The sequence below is a fragment of the Eptesicus fuscus genome, chromosome 2, assembly GCF_027574615.1.
Source record: "Eptesicus fuscus isolate TK198812 chromosome 2, DD_ASM_mEF_20220401, whole genome shotgun sequence".
NCBI lineage: Eukaryota > Metazoa > Chordata > Mammalia > Chiroptera > Vespertilionidae > Eptesicus > Eptesicus fuscus.
In genome coordinates this window covers 29,258,687-29,279,346 of record NC_072474.1, presented here as the reverse complement: position 1 = coordinate 29,279,346, position 20,660 = coordinate 29,258,687, and the positions used below count along the sequence as shown (strand labels likewise).

General features: G+C 39.6%; 1 protein-coding gene across 1 annotated transcript in view; it reads left to right on the top strand.

Moving 5' to 3' along the window:
- The window catches only part of PRKCQ (protein kinase C theta), a 139,817-nt gene that overhangs the window by 51,098 nt on the left and 68,059 nt on the right, over positions 1-20,660 (top strand). Inside the window, exons 2-4 of the mRNA XM_054726320.1 lie at positions 9,018-9,143; positions 12,953-13,152; positions 17,855-17,915. Of these exons, the coding sequence (XP_054582295.1) occupies positions 9,026-9,143; positions 12,953-13,152; positions 17,855-17,915 (379 nt within the window). The 5' untranslated portion in view covers positions 9,018-9,025. The remainder of the gene's footprint in view (positions 1-9,017; positions 9,144-12,952; positions 13,153-17,854; positions 17,916-20,660) is intronic.

The following is a 20,660-nucleotide window of genomic DNA, read 5'->3' as shown; positions in this document are numbered from 1 at the left end:
TGGGGGGGATACAATTCAGTTCATAATGGAGGGGTCTTGCTGACATTTGCAGGTAGTAGGTACCTCTGTTGATAAATCCCCCTTCCTTGCTAGTTCTAAGGTTAGGCTTGTTTTCTTTTGTCTTTACAGCACATACTTTAGCGATTATTTTAAACTACTGCCTTCAGTTCATACGTATTTTAATTCACTTTTGAGACCATATTTGTGGGCGAGAGGCTAATATTTAAGCTGACTCTTTTTATTGTACTACTTGGTAGAAGGCTCAGCCACAGGATAACACACTTCCCAATTACATGATCTTTCACGAGTTACCATCTTTCTTCTGTGCACATTGCAAGGCAAATTATTTTTTTATTATAGATTGTTTTCTACAGCAGTAGGTCATTTCATTCAGCAGTCATCTTTACCTAAGAAACCTTTTACATCTCATAAAGAAAACTAAAAGTTGTAGACAGAGCTTAATTTGTCAAAATTTACCTGATGTTTAATTTACCCAATTTTGGTTGAACTGAAGCATATGGAAATCACTGAATGCTTTTTTTCCTCATTCCCCAATTTATTATTGATTCATTTGTGTTCTCTTTGCTTCATGTTAAAGGTTTTGATATTTCTGTGAGACTATTCCTCTTGTCACCAAGGTATTTCCAGCTAAATTACAGCAATGCATGTGCTGTCCATATACACTGAGTGGCCAGATTATTATGATCCCTGAATGCATAATAATCTGGCCACTCAGTGTGTGTGTGTGTCTATGTGTGTGTGTGTGTGTGTGTGTATATATATATATATATACACACACACACACACACACATAGACACACACACACACACTGAGTGGCCAGATTATTATATATGTATGTGTGTATATATGTATATATATATATATATATATATATATATATATACACACACACACACTGAGTGGCCAGATTATTTTATATATATATATATATATATATACATATATATATATATATATACACACACACACACACACACACACACACACACACACACACTGAGTGGCCAGATTTTATATATATATAAATGAATATATATATATATTCGTGCATGGGTGGGGTCCGGCCAGCCTGTCCAGGGGGAGGGGACATGAGCAGTTGGCTGGCCTGCCTGCTGGTCGAACTCCTGGTCGATGGGACAATTTGCATATTAGCCTTTTATTATATAGGATATACACTGAGTGGCCATATTATTATGCGTTCAGAGATCATAATAATCTGGCCACTCAGTGTATTTTTTAAATAAAAAAGTATGCTCATTCTTATTTCATTTGCTGCAGAGGAAGAGATGTCTGGGTCTTTTTTAGCTGATGAGATCACATAGCAGTTCTATTGCTTTCTATTTTTATGTGGCATCACCTTTTGCTATTTGGCCATGATCCTTGACATCATTGTGAAAGCATTCCGCAGGTTTGAACTGTGGCAGGTGAGTCAGTCCAGGTAAGTAGGTGAGTCAGCACCTAGGGAGTTAAGAGACTGGAATTCTCAGTTCAGTACTTAATCTTGCATGACTTTAAGCACGCCACCACTTGAACATCTACCTGCATCATAGCTACCTGCTAAAGATGGATGAGATCACACTTACAGGTGAAAACATTGAGCTGTGAGTGTAAAGATTCTCTACAAATTTTAAGTACATATTGTAATGATATTTCACAGCTGGGATAGCAAAAGCACAGAAGATTGCATGGACCTACTGATAGTTCATCATGATAAGTGCTGCGTCGAGATGATTCTATTAGAGGGTTATGTGCACAATAAGAGAGACACATGTGGGTGTTATGGGAGCTCACGGAGTGGTCACATCATGCAGCCCAGATAGGTTTTTCTCTCTTCCTGCCCGTTTTTGTAACAACTAGTAAAGTCGATAAAGTCCATTAGAAAATATATCAGAGTTGCAATAATAATAATAATAACTAACACTTTTTGAGAGTTTACAATGTGCATTCTAAGCACCTCCATGTATTTGCTCATTTCATCCTCATAGCCCTGTGAGATGAGTAATAGTGTTATCACCGTTTTTCAAATGAGAAAACAGGCTTAGAAGTTAAATAGCTCCTGCAGCTGAGCTGGAAATGGCATTGATTCTCTGCCTGTAACAACAACACCAGGGACTCTTCCTTTGTATTGACTTCCTCTATAATTGTCTGCCACCTACTTGAACCATAGTGTACCCCTGCAGGTAAAAGAAATGCATAAAGATTAAGATATTATGTAAAATGTTATTTTTGAAAATTAAGTTCCTTAATAAAAATGCATTGAGCTTAGGTTACCTGTCAGAGAGAGGGATCAGCCCTGGAGGTTCATAAATGATTAAGACATGGTCCCTGCTCTCAGAGCTCACAGTCTTATGTGGGGGGCACCAACATGAGCCAATAAATATAATAAAACTAGAGGCCTGGTGCATGAAATTCATGTGCAGGGGGTGTCCCTCAGCCCTGCCTGCACCCTCTCCAATTGGGACCCCTAGGGGGATGTCTGACTGCTGGTTTAGGCCCAATCCCACAGGACAATCCGGGACTGCTGGCTCCTAACCGCTCAGCTGCCTGCCTGCCTGATTTCCCCCTAACCGCTCCCCTGCCAGCCCGATAGTCCCCAACTGCCCTCCCCTGCTGGCTCAATCGCCCCCAATTGCCCTTCCCTGCCAGCCCAGTCGCCCCCAACTGCCCTCCCCTCCAGGCCTTGTCCCCCCAAACTGCCTTCCCCTGCAGGCCTGGTCACCCCCAACTGTCCTCCCCTGCTGGCCTAATGGCCCCCAGCTGCTCTCCCCTGCCAGCCTGGTCACCCCCCACTGCCCTCCCCTACCAGCCTGGTCACCCCCAACTGCCCTCCCCTCCAGGCCTTGTCCCCTCAAACTGCTCTCCCCTGCTGGCCTGATGGCCCCCAGCTGCCCTACCCTCCTGACCTGGTCACCCCCAACTGCCCTCCTCTGCCGGCCTGGTCGCCCCCAAACTACCCTCCCCTGCTAGCCTGATGGCCCCCAACTGCCCTCCCCTGCCAACCTGGTCACCCCCCCAATGCCCTCCCCTGCCAGCCTGGCTGCCCCCAACTGCCCTCCCCTGCTGGCCTGCTCACTCCCAATTGCCCTCCCCTGCTGGCCTGGTTGCCCCCAACTGCCCTCCCCTGCCTGCCTGGTCACCCCCAACTGCCCTCCCCTACTGGCCTGGTCACCCCCAACTATCCTCCCCTGCCAGCTTGGTCACCCCCAACTGCCCTCCCCTGCCGGCCTGGTCACCCCTAAGTGCCCTCCCCTCCAGGCCTTGTCCCCCCAAACTGCCCTCCCCTGCCAGCCTGGTCGCCCCCAACTGCCCTCCCCTGCCGACCTGATTGCCCACAACTGTCCTACTCTGCCAGCCATCATGTGCCGGCCATCGTGTGGCAGCGATCTTGTGACGGCCATCGTGTGGCGGCCATCTTGTGGTGGCCATCTTGTGACTACATCATGCGAGGGCATGGCACCACCTAGGCTTTTATTATATAGGGTGTTATAGGGAAATATGACCACCCCATGAAGCTAATTGCAATGTCCAAAGAAATTTGATTACAGAGAAAACCCTTTATCACAACTAGGGTCTAGGAAAGTAAGGCACCCACATGCACGCACTCTGTGGGAAGGGGATTTGCTAGATGTGATGCAGATAAAATGAGAGGGACATCTATAGTTTGAGTCACTGCCTTCTTCTAAGTACTAGTATATGTGGTACCCCAAGGATTAAATAGGAGAAATCTTGAAATCTTGGTGGGGCTCTACCATATCCCCCAAATTTGGGAACTGAGAGGAGGCAAGGACAGAAAATGGGAGTGACACGATCTATCATACTCAGACTTTTGAAATGGCAGAGGTGAGGTAAATAAATTTGACAGGTGCTATCTCATAATGTACCCAGGGACCCCTGGGAGCCTAGAAGGCCAAGTAAACTCCACCAGGATGTGTTGGAGGGAGGATGATGAAGGCTTCAAAGAGGAGGTAGATATGGTGCAGGAACTTGAAAGATTAGGATGTAGGTATGAGGCAGATAGAGGGTGAAGTGAAATAGGATGGCATTCCAGGGAGAGGGAGCAGTATTACTACATGCCTAAATGTATGAAACAGCATGGCAGTTGGAGAAATGGCAATAGTTCTGCACAATCCTAAGGAAAGTTCTTCTGGCTGCAAACCTGTCTGGGAATGAGAGATGACCAGGACTACAGAGAGAGAGACAAGATAAGCTGCTGTGATGAGTCAAACAAGACAGGGTGCAGAATTGAGCTCAGGCAACAGGGAAATGGGGAGAAGAGGTGGGGAAGGAAAAAAGCAATTTGCTTATGGTGCATGAGGGAAAAGGTAACATCAGAGCAGAGTGCTAAGCTGAAAGTCTTGGCACCATAAATGAAGGACAGATTTGAAAGGCGGGACAATGAGTTCTGATGGGAGGATCCCCAGGAGCTGTCCAGGAGAGAACTGAGTGTGTGGTTTGATTGCTCAGAGGAGAGGTCTGTAGATGGAACTGGCCCTTGGGCTCTGGTACAGCCTGGCCAGGACTGTACTGTTTGTTGTATAAGTACAGCACTGTACTTACACACGTGCTGTTTGTTGTCAATGGAAAGTAAAGAGGAGATTTATGAAATTTACACTCACAGAGAAACTGGGGGAGGACACCTGATAGATCCTATTTCATGCATGTATTTTTGCACACAAATAATTCTCCTTTCTATTTTAACACCTCGGGAAATCCCCTTTCTCACCATCAGCTCTGAGCACAAGAAGCCAGCCCACAAAATCTTTCATGTTAATTCTTCTTGTTGTGCTTATTACAGATTTTCTTGGCTCTTGAGATATACATATACATACACACACACATAGATGTGTGTATGCATGTGTGTGCTCAAGAGAATTGGAAATTTACACTGCAAACCTCATTGTATAAAAGTGTATGATACATGTTGTCCTTGCCATTGTGAGGTAAGAACATTTCCAAAATATTTGCTAATCACACAGGTAAACAGTTATTATTGTTTTTTTTTTTATATTTTAAATATTTTAACTTTTTATTATTACAGGATCTATAAGCATTGAATATTTATAGATCCTTAAAGAAAATGCATTATCAAATTCTAATATTACTTTTTTCTCAGCCATTTGAACCAAAATGCAAAATTTCAAAAAAGTTTAAATACTGCAGAGTAAAAGTTATTTTGTTTATCTTTAAGACTCCATTTCTATCTAGTAAATTGAGGCGGCTACTCTTAATTACTTTAGGGTTTTAAATTAATATTTTATTATATGAATTCACAGTTTCCTAATGTATATTTTTGCATTTTTATCTATATACCCTCTGGATTTATTATCCATGCCTTGAAATGCCAAAAGCATATTTTAATTTGATTTTTAAATTATCATATGGCAAAACTGACTTTTGTTTTTGGTGTATAATTCTGTGAATTTAAGTTTAGATTTCTGTGAGCTCTACCATAGTCAGGCTGTAGAATAATTCGATCTTCCCCCAAAACTTGCTCATCAATTTCTATAAAGCCATACCCTGCCCCCTTCCCCAACCACTGGTAACCACTGATATTTTTTCTCCATATTGCTTTGTCTTTCTAAAAATAGTATATTAATGTAATTATATAATATCTTGTTTTAGTTAGCATTTCTTGAATTGTTGACAAGGCTGAACACTTATTCATGCAACTAGTTGCAGCTATGTTTTCTGTATTTTGTATAGTTTGTGTCATTGCCACTTACTCATTCAGGTCATAGGTAGCATTTATACAAACTTGCTGTGCTTATTACGTAAGAACTAGAGGCCCAGTGCATGGATTCATGCACATTGAAAGGAAATTAATTAGAAGGTGGCTGGCAGGTGGGACTAGGCGAGATGGGCCAGACACGCCCTGGAGCCAACCTCCCGCGGTCCTTCTCCAGCTGGCTGCACCTGGGGCAGCACCACTGTTTGAAGGGTGTCTGCAGAGTGAGTGGGGTCCCTCCAGCAGAGGGGGTCCCTCAGCCTGGCCTGCAGAGATCAGGCCTCAACCGGCAGTCTGACATCCCTTGAGGGGTCCCGGAGTGCAAGAGGGCACTCTGCAAAGTTGCTGTCACTCAGCAGCTTCTGCATTGAGCATCTGCTCCCTAGTGGTCAGTGCGCATCATACCTACTGGCCAGTCACTTAAGCTTTTATATATATAGATGATGCTAACTCATTGTCTGTGGTAATTTCCATCCATATTGCCCCTGCTAAGTTCTTATGTTTCATTATTTTTTCATTATTTTCCATCCATATTGCCCCTGCTAAGTTCTTATGTTTCATTATTTTTCATTTATGTTTCATTATTTTCTTGAAATATATAAGACCTTACAAATAGTAATATCTTCGGATCTAGTAATATTGTAGTACTCTAGTGATCTAGTCTGATGCAATATTCCTAATTTTTTAAAAAATTGTAAAAGGATGCTTATGACAGCATATTTCTAGTATGGAAAAGTTGGAAACAGTCTAAATGTGAAACTATAAGACTTTAGGAAAGCACATCCCGGTGCTGTCTCTCAGCAGAACGTCATGCAAGAATGAAAAGGCTGCTGTCAAAAATAATGTAACATAGACTGTTTTTATGGTAAAATATTAAATGAAAAAGCCAAATATAATTTCATGCATACATATAAACACAGCATGCAAAACAAAAAAACACAAAACCTGTTCATTTAAAAAAGACTAGAGAAAAATACATCAAAATAGTAATAGCAATTTGCTTTCATTGCTGGAACTGTGGGGTGATGTTTCAATTTTGTGTGTTTTCTTCATATTCCATACGGATCACTTTATTGTTACAGGAGGGAAAATTTTTCGGAGGAGCTCAGGAACAAAATGCTACCTTTGGCCTTTAAAAAATGCACCCTGGAGCTTGAGACTTTATTAAAAGATGTGTGAAGTTAAACACACAAATGTCAATTCGCTCTTCTGGATGTCAAAACGTCAGATCCTGTCACTGGGACTAGACCTTTAGAAAGAGAGGCAGTGGCTTGGTTCTCACACAGGTGTATGCACTAGGTAAACTGTCAAACGCTCATCGGTGAGTGGACAAGGCAAGATGATCTGGTGAAATGGCAAATGAATCTGGACTGCTAATGAAATAGGTCAGTTGCTGTCTCAGAAGCCCTGCGGGAGGAGAGGGGGTTTCGCTGCTCCTCTTTTTCATACAGAGAAATTCTGGTTACCTTAGAGGTTTCTGTCTATTCCCAGACAGATTTTCCCAGGGGCATGCTGAGCTGTTGTCACCTAATTGTGAACCCAGCCTGGAAATGGCAGAATGACACATCCCTCTCTAAAGGTCAAAGTGCTTGAAACTCACACTTCATGAGTCAGTGATCCCTCCTGACTCAAGAAAGAATGACTTATCTTTACTTGTATTGAAGAAATCTTCAAAGAGTTCACACATGGTAAATATTCTCCAATGAGAATTGTTCCTGGTGATTTTTCCTGATTACTGGAGATACCCAGATTTCTCCAAAAGACCTATGTGGCTCAGGAGAGGTAGGGAGGGGTCTCAAAGAAGTTTTCTCCAGAGAACTCTCTGTTACCAGCCTGCCTACTGCCTGAGAAATCTAAACTCAAAGGGTGAAGGGGCCCCTAAAGACAAATCCGGGGTTATCTTGCTGCTAATTCAACAGTGACCTACGCAGCATGTTTCAGAGACTAAGGACACCCCAACAAATCATGATTCTGTAACCAGCTCCTCTAGTTAAACCTGCTAAACTCCGCAGAAAGCTGGGACTTTTTAAAAATCCATGAAATTAACAACAGTTGTCAAGAGCCCCTAATTTGTCTCGCTCTGGGTTCAGAAAACCCAAGAGATCCAGAGACAACTGGCATTCCCCAGGACTGGTGAACTTTTACGACTCTGCCAGATTCAGGATTCCAGATCCAACACTTCTAGCGAAGTCATTAATTCTCACATCTGGATTCCCATTCGTCTGAGCAGTTTACTTCCTTTATATAAGATAGAAAAGACAGCTAAGGCTTTAATGGTTAATTTTGTTCTTGTTAACTTTGGCTTGCTTAAAAAACTGGTAAAATTCAGGAGACAGTTCAAGAAGCCAAAAGAAGTAACTTTTTCACTGAATACCAGTTAATAGTTTCAAAGTAATGTGACCTCATAGAAAAGTAGGTTAAAAAGGAAAAATAGAGTACTTAGTTGAGATAAGTGGCAGCCAGAGTAAACAAGGAAAGGAAGGAACAGCAGGTGAAGATTCAGACTGGAATCCTAAAATGTCTAGCCAAGACTATGATTTTCACCTATATCTCTAGGCAAGCATAATTATGAGTTAATTGGCTTTTATGAAGTACTTTGTTTATCCTTGCACAATAAAGCACTGTTTTTATGGCAATCAATGATTTAGGTTTTTTTTAAGTCATTCATGATGTTCAATGGCTGATTTTATATGTATGCATATTTACATACTCGCATATGTATATGACTATGAAGAGAGCAACCTTTTTGAGATGTCTAAAGTACATAGGGCTCAGCTGCTAAATACCCAGAGTCAGTTCTACCACACACACAAATAGCCCATGTAAGAATTTTGTGGTGTCATATTTAACTGGTGTGACTAAAATAGACTCACTCTTTATAAACTCATTTTACTATTATTGTTAGTTGTTTCCTGGGTACCTACTTGAATAATAGAAGAAATAAAATGTTGGGAAATGTTTGCCTCTCTCTGCAAACGTTAATCAGACATAACTGCATTAAATGAAGAGTGGATTACAATTCCAACTGACGAGGTTGAATAACGCAGACTTCCAGAAAGCCTCCTTCCTTGGCAAGTCAGTCTGTGGTTTGGGATGAGCTCAATAATGTATTTTGCAGAAGGGGAAGTAAAAGCATTTGTTCAAATGGAGAGTTAAACCATTTGAAGCTGTGGCTACTGGCAATAAAGCACTGGTTAGGTGGAGAGGGGACACCAAAAATAATACATTTTACAGCCCCTCAAATAGCATTTGTCTTTTGTCACTTTACAGGAGCCACTATGTCACCATTTCTTCGAATTGGTTTGTCCAACTTTGACTGCGGGTCCTGCCAGCCATGTCAAGGAGAGGCCATTAACCCTTACTGCGCTGTGCTTGTCAAGGAATATGTTGAATCAGGTAAGCTTGAGTGCGTCTTCCAAGAGGGGGCGGGAGAGGAAGATCCTGCTATGAACTACGAAGCAAGGCCTTCCTGAGTCTTCGAGGTCATCTGGTTCAAGCTAATTTTCCATTCCAGGAAGCTGATGCCCAGGGAAACCCAGTACTTCCTCAAGGGTAAAGGGCTTAGTGATCACCTCTGAACTAGACCCAGGTCACCTGCCTGTGTTCTATTTCACTGGACCATTTTCCCACATAAACAAAGGGAGCAAAGGAAAGGAGAAATGGGTTTGAGGACTTTAGGTGAGGAGTTAATGGGACTGGGGCGGTCAGAGGGAATCTAGTGCTCTAATGTGAAACATGGGACCTGTATTGTTAAGACTCATTGTTTACAATGACTATAGGTTAAGTCTGCATAATCTTAGAATTAGCTACTAAAGAACTTTGCCCATAGTTGATGAATACTACAAAGAATATATGAATTAGCCATTAGAAACCAAATTTCAGAAAACTTACTTTTGCATTAAGAACCTACATCAGTAAAATAATAGTCCATTCCATGTCAAATTCAAATGTAGATAGGCAGTTCATGGAGAAGGAGGAAGCGTGACAGGCTTCTAAAAGCCCATTTGTGGGTTTAGATCATTCAATTAAAATAATCCCGTTCTGACTGGAACCTCTCCACAATCACTTCCACAGGTTTTCATTCTCCTCCCTGCCTCTATATGTTAAGATTCTTATGGACTTTCTTTTTTTTTTAATTTATCTTTATGGTTGAACGTATTACAGATGTTCCCTTTTCCCCCCACTGACCGCCCCTCCTCCCCACTCCTGTCCCCTCCCCAGGCCTTTACCCCACTATTTTCTGTGTCCACAGGTTATGCATATATGCATATAAGTTTTTTGGTTGATCTCTTCCCTCTCTTTCACCCCATCCCTCTGAGGATCCTCAGTCTTACGGACTTTCTAAAGGAAAGGATGAAGGAAGTTTGCATCCCAAGGTTTTCCCAGCCCCATTACCTTCCCTGTTTCCCTCCATACACTTCTTGTTTCAGCAGACACTTTGTAGAGAAGTAAGATTACCCCCACGCAGGTCTGCAGTGACCATGGAAGCCATTACAGTTCATTTACATGAGAAGTATTTATGGGGCTCCTACTGTGCACTGGGACAGAAAAGATGCCTTTGCTTTAGAGCTTCTATTCTTGCAGAGAAAGATAGGCAGGAAACAAAAATATTATATGGTAAGTAATGTGTGGTGAAGAAAGAAAAAGTAGGAACAGGGAGAGAGAAGGTTTGGGGACAGAGAAATGTTATTTTATGCCGGGTAGTCCTACAAACACCTCTAAGCGGGTGGTAACATTTACAGACACGAAGGGGAACCTGATTCTGCAGGTGAGAACCTCCAGGTAGATGCTGCTGGCTCAGCATCCTGGGGTTCCCAGGCCTCCTGTCTTGCCTTTTCTCTCCTTTGAAAGACTTAGGCTCCCAGTGGACTTCATCCCTCCTGCCACAGTGAGTGTGTCAAAGCTGAGGAGACCATTTGAATCATCCTGATTTCCCTTCTGACCAGATTTCTCTCCTGCTTAGTTTGAAGTGAGAATGGCACTTGCTCCCAATCTAAAACCTTTCAAATGTCACGGAAATCTTTGAAGTGTGAAATGTCTTGAGTTCTTCAAAGCTGCTTTGGACTTAATGGGTCTCCTGGATCCCAGTTCTCTTTACAACCACAGGTCTCCCTGACATTTGCTTCCTGGGAGCTTTTTTTTTTTTTTTCTTCTCCTTTTGGCCTTGCCTTTGAACTTGGTCTAACCAGCCATGTGGATCAAGACCTTGTCAAAAAAGAAGACGACTTTGTTTTTCCAAAGGTTAGCCTGTCGTTTTTTATTTTGCTTTGGTTTTGTTCGGAAAAGAAATCTCTCTGAACATTATCATTCAAGTATTACTTCTACAGAATTTAAACACACTTCAACCTTGGGGATGTGCGGCTGCCTTTTTCCTGGTGAATCCACAGAACAGAGACAAACAGAACACAGTGCTGAGGGCCTGGGAGCCTTTGAAACAATGATGAAACTCACTGTAACTAGATAGATGCTGAGTGCTGGTCCTCTTTTTTAGATGATTACAAACCTAGTGATCAAAAGTGTGAAAATGCCTCCCCCTGGGAACTTCTGTCCTTTGTCGGATGGAGAAAGGTTATGGTTAAAAAGAATTATGAGAAGGAGGGGTTTTAAGTCCATGGAAGTAAAATGTTGCTATAATCATTAATCTTGCCATTGTTTGTCTTTAAGTCCAATTCAATTTCTTTTTTCCCAAGATTATTACTCACATTTAATGTTTTTAAAAAATATTTTCAAAATTCCTCACATGATTTTTCTCCCACTTATAAGCAAACCTTAAAGCAAGGTGTGATGAAATCAGTGAGGAAAGAGCAGAAGGCGCATATGCGCGAGGACTATACCCAGGCCTCAATCTCAGCTTTGTCAGCAGCAGAACAAGAGGGAGCAGCAATATAAGCCACACCACTCCTTTAGCTCTCTATATTCTCCCTGAAAGGCAAGGGGGTGTCAGAGTGCTGGTAGAAACTTCACTAAGTGTGACAAACTATTCCTTCTTCTTCTTGGCCTCAGTTAATAATTCAGGGACTTCCTCAAACAGTGCCTTCCACTTTACTAAATCTTCATCCTCGCCCATGGTTCATTCCAGTAACATACTGATCAATGTCACCCCACTAGTTAAATTTCTTTTAAACAAACAATAGAAATCTTCCCCTTCCTATTCTCCCCTTATCATTGTCAGAGTTCATACCTCTAATAACCAGGTTTGCTTTAAAAGAGAAGTTTCAGTTTATTCACATCCGTGTATACCTCCCAAATAATAATTTAGCCTGTTCCGTTCTAACAGTGTGCATTGGAGAGAAAGGGCCATCAGGAGTCAGAACTGCTTTGTTTCCCTGCTTTAAACGGACTTTACCTTTGGTTTAATCAATACCTCTGAATTGCTAAATCTGCCAGGTACTGTGCTTATTATCAAAGAATCAAACACTCAAATGCCACTGCAGTTTTCTGTTTCTGGAATGATTAAAGAACATCTACTACCAATAGGGAAACCCAATCTGGATGAAAGATGGGACAACACTATTTATACTCCCACTAGTGAACTCTCCCACTCTCGCCTGGTGGCTCTGGGGAGGTTTCCTTTAAATGTCACCATCCTGACCATGGTTCTTGTTAGAACCATTCCCGGGACTGCCCTTCCTCACTGCAGGTCTATGGCCTGCTCCACTGACTCACTCCATGGAGAAGGCCACCACCTCTCCGAGTTACTTGTCAGTTTTTGCTTATGGTGCATGGTGCCTGGTTCAGGTAAAATGTATCGCATTTGAAAATTAGAGAAGGCAATAATGGCTCATTATATTTTACAGGTTTTTGCCTTTACCATAAAGAATGGGGTCTAAGTCACTCTGCCCTACCAAATATACTAAGCTTAGCCCTTTAATTCTTTTTATTTGCTTAGATATTCACACTCAAAGTGAAGTAACTAACTGTTGGATAGAAAAAGAACAGTGCCACTCCAAGGCATTGTCTGATTTTTGTTGCCTGGATTATCCAGATTGACTTAACGTTTCATTACATTACCTTGCTTGCCAAACTTGGAACTGTCTCATTCTGTCGTACGTTGTCTCTAATTGTTTTATGTGTCATTTTTGTCTTCCCAGCAGGGAAGCAGATGTATCCTAGAAAGCAGATGGAATGAGTGCCACTGCTGAGTTGAATTGATTTTTCCCCGAGTGGGCTAAAGGAGTAACGAGACCATCTCTTTCTGTTCCTAGAGAATGGGCAGATGTACATCCAGAAAAAGCCAACCATGTACCCGCCCTGGGACAGCACTTTTGATGCCCATATCAACAAGGGAAGAGTAATGCAGATCATTGTGAAGGGCAAAAATGTGGACCTAATATCTGAAACTACTGTTGAGCTCTACTCCCTGGCCGAGAGATGTAGGAAGAACAATGGGAGGACAGAAATATGGGTAAATATCTGAGCTGTGAGCCTTTTTTAAACTGTATGTACTATTAAGTGATAAGTACCATATTAGCTAAAGACTAGCTCCAAATTTCAATGTCATCCTAAAATTATGACACAATAGCCTTGTGTAAACAGACTCCCTACCACTTAGTCATTGGTGATCTGATCATGACAATGATCATTACTTGTGGACTATTGAACATATTGTCATATTCAAATCTCTTTGATTCCTGTGTAAGGTGAAGAATGTCTCTTAGGCTATGAACAACTGTTATTGATTTATAACTAAAAGTAAGCTCAGAAATATCACAAATGCCCCCTAACTTGGGAGCACAACTGTTGTCTATTTATCAAGATAACACATAAATATCTTGATAAGATATCTTACAGATAAGATGATAGATAAGTGAGAGTATTGAGCGAAGATCTATTTAATGTTTGGTCTTCTCCATGCTTTGCCAATCTCTATAAATTATTTTAGCTATAATGTATTCACATAGCTTACTTTGTACTAAAAATTACATCATATGCAATCCATGTTACTACATCAAGTTTTTGAAAACTTTTTTAACTGTTTTGTTAACAAATGCTTAGAAATGTTCAAGGGAAGAATCCTATATAATAAAGAGCTAAAATGCTAATTAGTCCTAACAGCAGAACCACAGTCCAGACAACCTTCCAGACGAAGCTGGGGCTGCAAGGGCCGAGCTCCTTGCACGAATTTCGTGCATCAGGCCTCTAGTAAAATATGAAAAGATAAAAAATTCCCAATGAAAATTGCTGGGGCCCACAAAATGGAAGTATTTATCTACCAGTGAAAACTGCTTTTAAATAACATGGAACCCAGAAAATATTATCAAATGTTTATATCATTTACACAAACAGAGAGAATCTTACCTTTCTGCTTCTTCCTAAAACTCAGATGTTTAATAATTCCACCCAAAAGATTTTCAAGTCACAGGATTCAAAATAGGAATAAGAATGAGATAAGCCTAAAAACTAGATTTTTGTGTCAGTTTTGTATTTTTGACCTCCAAATAATTCAGTACTTATTAGGGAAATGTATTTTTATATAAATATTTTGCTAGTGTCAATAAAGTCATCTTTAAAGATAAGCATATGCCAAGATTTTTTATTTTTAAAAAATGGTTCCTATGCTTCGATGTGCTCAGATAATTTAGTTCAGCGGTATCTGTTGAGCACTTGGGGGAAGACTCATGAAAACAGAACTCCTCCTGGGTAGCTAGTTAGGCAAGTAGCATAATAATGTCACAGATGTGTGCCGTAGTCTTAAAGGATTTACATAAACCAGGTAAGTGAGGGGAGAGGCTGTAGCTGGGCCTGAAGCAGGGGAACATTAGGCTAGGGTAGGAGAAAGCAGAAATTAACTAGAGAAAGTCTTCCCCAGTTTTCATCATTTCCCATTTACTTTCTGCTTTCTACCTCATTAAAAAAGAAAAAGTCACCAAATTCCTAATTTTTAAAAGTAACATGCTATTTTATTTCCTTCTCAAATAATGAAAGGATGACTACTTTTCTAATCCTTTTGTTAAGCTTCACTGATAAACAGGTTGCTTTTCTATTTATATCTCAAAGTTGCCTTTGATTTCTTGCCTCGGCTTTTTCTGATTTTATTCTTATAAGACTTTTCACTTTTTTTTTTTTTCAATCTATAATTATTTAGACCTAACCCTTGGGGACCTTCAGATCCTCATTAGCAACCTTTTTATATTTTCCAGCTTTTTTTTAAAGGCTATTTCTTGATTGACTTTTATTTATAGTGTTTAAGGGCCAACAGGTTGTTTGGGACTTTGTTTTGGACTTATATTTTCCCAAGGTTCTACTTTCTTAAAATTAACTTCTCTATTTTTAGAAAAATATTTTCTCACAGTTGCCTTTCACTTATGCAGACACCATTATCCAATTTCTAAACACCCCACAGAGGCTTGCCTCCTGCTTTCCCAAGTTTTGTAGCATTTGTATGGTTACCTACTATTCACTCTCAGAAACGTGATGAATTATGACTTTCTGTGGATACTGTTTTGCCACCAGCTAAGAGGTTTAACTTCCCCCATCACCACTAAGTCCTGCCTATTGAGAACTATGGTTACCTGGTCCCAATCTCCCCCACTTCATTGTCTCCTGCTCTTCTAGTTCCACCTTTGCATCCACCTTTATTACATATTCCACAAACCAGAGAACAGCAGTGTATATTCTTGATGACAAAAGCACTTCTCTTTTCATTAATCTATTTAAGCTTGCAAGAGAATTTAAAGTTGACCAAGCAGTACAGACTTATTTTATCATAAAATTCTAATAATAGTGATGCTGTGACAGAAGTGTCACTATATCGGTTTTTCAGAGATCTTTGAAGGATTAGTGACTTGCACAAGGTCACACAGCCAGTAAATTATTTAGCTACAATTCAAATTCAATCCTGGGTTCAACCAGTCCTTTCTTAACTATTCTCAGTTATTCTAGTTAACTCATGGATGTAATTATCCTTCATATTTTTTTATATATTAACAATATAGAGTTATGGTTTAGTATATTAGCAATAGTGGTCAGGTTATGGTGGCTTTGACATTTTTTCCATTATGTCACATCACTGCATCACCCCTTAAAATGACATTTTGTTCTAATCCCTTCTACATACTAGGTCTGAGAAGAGATAAAATAACATATTTCAGTACCATTACTAGGTGTACTGCTTAATAATGAAGATTTTTTTTAATAGATGGAGTTACACATATGTTGATATATATGCGATTTGATATGTATGCTATTTTGTTGTATTGACAACAAGCTTCAAAACTTCATATGTCACATTTTCTGAAGGTGTTAACATCATAGATATTTTTACGCTTAAAATTGTCGAATTTCGTGCCAAAAAGAGAGCATTTGTAGGAAGTTTTAATTCATTACTTTATTTTGAAGAAAAGTGCTGCTGAAATTTATCATATACTTCAGGAAGCTTATGGTGAACATGCTCCATCTCATGATACTTGTGAACGCTGGTTTACATGCTTTAAAAGTGATGATTTCAATGTGAAAGACAAAGAACGACCAGGTCAACCGAAGAAGTTTGAAGACCAACAAAATTACAAGCATCATTGGATGAAGATGCGTGTCAAACTCAAAAACAACTTGCAGAAAGATTAAATGTTGCTCAGCAAACAATTTCTGATTGTTTACAAGCAATGGGAAAGATTTTAAAGGAAGGAAAATGAGCGCCACATCAACTAAACGAAAGACAAATGGAAAACCAAAAATTCATCAGTAAAATGTTGCTTCAAAGGCACGAAAGAAAGTCTTTTTTGCATTGGATTGTGACTGGCAATGAAAAGTGGATTTATTTTGAGAATCCCAAGTGCACAAAATCAAGATCTTGCCTGAGAAGTATTAACCCACCCGCTGTATTCACCAGACCTTGCTCCTTCTGAATACCACTTGTTCCCATCGATGGCACACGCACTTTCTGAGCAGCACTACAAAACGTACGAAGAAGTGGAAAATTGGGTCTCTGAATGGTCTGCCTCAAAACAAGAAAAGTTCTATTGGGACGGTATCCACAAATTACCTGAAAGATGGGGCAAATGTGTAGCTAGCGATGGACATTACTTTGAATAAAGCACTTTCGATGTTTCTCTTGAAATTATCCTCTTTTCTTTGGATTACAAAAGATGCATTATTAACCAGTTAATAGTTAATCTGTATTATAACCGGTGAATAGTTAATCCACATTTTTAACCGGTTAATAGTTAGCCCAAAATATTAACCGGTTAATACGGATTTTGTAATAAAAGAAAACACGGTAATTTCAAGAGAAACATCAAAAGTGCTTTATTCAAAGTAATGTCCATCTCTGGCTACACATTTCCCCCATCTTTCAGGTAATTTGTGGATACCGTCCCAATAGAACTTTTCCTGTTTTGAGGCAGACCATTCAGAGACCTGATTTTCCACTTTTTTGTACGTTTTGAAGTGCTGTTCAGAAAGTGTGTGTGCCATCGATCAGAACAAGTGGTATTCTGAAGGAGCGATGCAAACAAAATAGCATACAAATCAAATCGCATATATATCAACATATGTGTAACTCCATCTATTGAAAAAATCCTCATTATTAAGTGGTACACCTAGTAATGGTACTGAAATATGTTATTTTATCTCTTCTCAGACCAATTGAATCAAAATTTCCTTTAGATTATCCAGCACTTTCCCAAGAAAAAAGTCTCTCCTTGTGGAACAAAAGGCCACTCCCATCTCGTACCCTGATTAGCCTCGTACCACGTGTGGAGGCACCTGCTGTAAAGGACTTATCTTTCTTCCCAAAGACCTACTCATTCCCCACATGAGCGAGTCCCAGGGTCTGTGATTCTTTTGTCATGTTTAACATCTGAACCGCCCCTTACAGCTCTTCCGATAAGCAGTAGTGCGGGACAAGAAAATCAAATAGAATCTGTTTGGGAATTTTGTTTCTTCCTTATGGAAGTTTTGATCTCCAAATAAAATTAATGAGTTGCTGATGTGTCTTAATAAAAGAAAGACTATATACACGGATGCTATGCTTTATGATAATATGCATGGGTAAAATGAAAGGGAGCAATGATTGGATTCTGCCATCACCAAACTCACCAGTTATGATATCATTAACCTCAGGGCTTGTTTCACATTTTGACTGATATTCCTTTCCTTCTCTCAACCAGTTAGAGCTGAAACCTCAAGGCCGAATGCTAATGAATGCAAGATACTTCTTGGAAATGAGTGGCAAGTAACATTTCTTCTTCCTGTTGGGGGGCAAGGAGGGCATGTCCCTCTCCTCTTGTGCAAACCATTGGACTTTTGCAAAGCATAGAAAAGAATCAGGAGAAGCGGGAAGCCAAAGGAAAGTTCTTAACATTTCCAGTGGTGCTCAGATACTAGTTGAAAACACACTATCTGGGTTAGAGAATCATAAAAATATAAAACATTTATAGCATTAGTTTTTTAATTGTGTGGACACATATGTCCAGTGCTTTTAGTCTGTCTTTATTTTAGTTTGGGAATTTAATGTAAATTCAAAAGGCTGTTTATGGGTCATGATACTGTCTTTGTGTAAATGATGTAATATAACAAGCTGTTGCATTATCAGTAGAATACAAAATAAATATAAGAGACCAATAAATATTTTCCATAACAATAGTAGCAAAATTTTAATGACTTTAAGTTAGTCACCTCAAATCCTTTTAGGAACAAGGAAAGAAAATACATTGCTAAAGAGTTTCAGTTCCATGTAACACACAGACATCGATCACGGAAGTTACATTTACGAGTGTGTGGTTGGTGCCTGTGACAGCTTGTCAGTTCCTTCTGTTGCATTTATATTCTGTGGTCAAAGTGTTACTTTAACTAATTAAATGCTAATACTCATAAAATCCTAAACCTCAGAATGTATATGTCAACTTACTGATAATAAACTGATTTAATTATTTTCTAAATTAGTTTTACTACCAAGAAATAAGTTTTAGTTTACAAAATTGTGATGCTTTGTGGGGGTTTTGCTTCACATGTGCAATTCCTTTGGGTCCAGATTCAAAAAAAAATACAATGGAAAAAAATATTATGAGATAACCATGTAAAATGGAACACTCAGCAGATATTTGATGATATTGAGACATTGTTGTTAATTTTTTAGGTGTGATGATATTATAGTTATATTTTTAAAGGCTCCTTATCTTTAAGATACATACTCAAATATTTATAATAAAATAATACCAGGAATTTGTTTGAAATAATGCATTGGCACAGGGTGGGGGCCATGGATGGATGTAGTAGAAGAGTGGCCATAGATGGGAAATTGTTGAAGCTCGATGATAGTTACTGAGAAATTGATTACAATATTTGCTCAACTTTGCATCTATTTGAAATTTTCCATAATAAACCTCTTTTTGAAAAAGAAGAAAACTCTTTAAGAGGTAACAGTACAATCCAAACTTTTCTTCTTTTACATCAGGTGGCTCCAGATATATACTGCATGTCATTGTACTATTTTTGAGTCAGTCAAATGATAGTGATTGTAGGGCAGCTAAATAACTGGGTTTGCATCAAAAGTGAAAGTACTGGACTAAATTATAATACCAGTTCTATTTAATTTCTCAAGTAAGACAAAATATACATCTCCTATTAGGTCAAAATATGGCCCAATGTAAATTGAAGAAAGTCCTCCATCAAAATGCAACTATTCTTGGTAGATTGTTTAAAGATCACTGCTTTGAAAAATAATTCTATGCAACTTAAATTTTGTCTTAGAATGAGAAATCAAATTCAGATGGACCAGAAACAATGATATTTCACAAACAATAATTACACAAGCCCAGGAAGTTTTTTTTAGAATAAAATTTTGTAGTATTTTAAATTTTTTATACTAGACCAAAATTGAGACTCCATCTTTAAATTTTTATATATCAAAAAAAAACTAATTTTTAACAAGCAATATTATAGAATAACTCAACTTTAAAATTCCTTATTGATAATGAGAAATATAGAATATCATTCAATTATGAATGTTTATTATTACATATAAGAAATCATTTTCTGAAAGATTCAGAAAACTCAAATGTGAGTTCTTACTCAGAGATCATAAACTCAAATGGGAGAGGTGGTACAGATTAAGCAGAGAATTAAATATTAAAACATATAAATGCTGATTAACCAATGGGTTACCTTCATTCCAGAAAATTGCACATGGCAGGCATTGAAGGGCAGGCAGTGTTGAAATTTGCAGAGAGGAAGGTTTAGCCTCCAGGATGGAAAAAAAAATGTAGGCTTGAGCAAAAATATGAATGAACAAAGGACTGTGAGAAGATGAGTCTAGGTAGATCAATGGACTCATACTAAAATCAGGATGAAAAATCAAAGACAAATCTTGAAGGGCTTGAAAGCCAGGCAAGAGGAGTGTGATTTCAAGAAGTCACCAACAAAGAGTTATAGTCGCATTCTTAAGCAGGACATGATCTGATGAAAGCAGTGTTTGGAGGAAATTGCTTGTGACAGAATGTGGAATAGGTTTGGGAAAGAAACTGGACTGGATATAGAGAAAACCTATAAAATTTTATTTTTGCAGTGGAGAGCTGGTGAGAATCTGGCCTAGGCATGTGCTTAAAGGAATGAAATAAAAGAAAGAGTCCAAAAGAAAATAAGATAAGAGTAAGATTTCTTGGCAGTGCAAATGAAAGGGTATGCCCATTATAAGTATACTAGAGGCCCAGTGCATGAAATTCATGCACGGGGGGTTCCCCTCAGCACAGCATGGACCCTCTCCAATCCAGGACCCCTCAGGGGATGTCCGACTGCCGTTTCAGCCCAATCCCAGGGTTCGGGCCGAAGCCGGCAGTCAGACATCCCTCTCACAATCTGGGACCACTGGCTCCTAACCGCTCACCTGCCTGCCTGCTTGATCACCCCTAACTGCCCCCCCTGCCAGCCTGATCAACCCTAACCACCTCTGCCTGCCAGCCTGATCACCCCTAACTG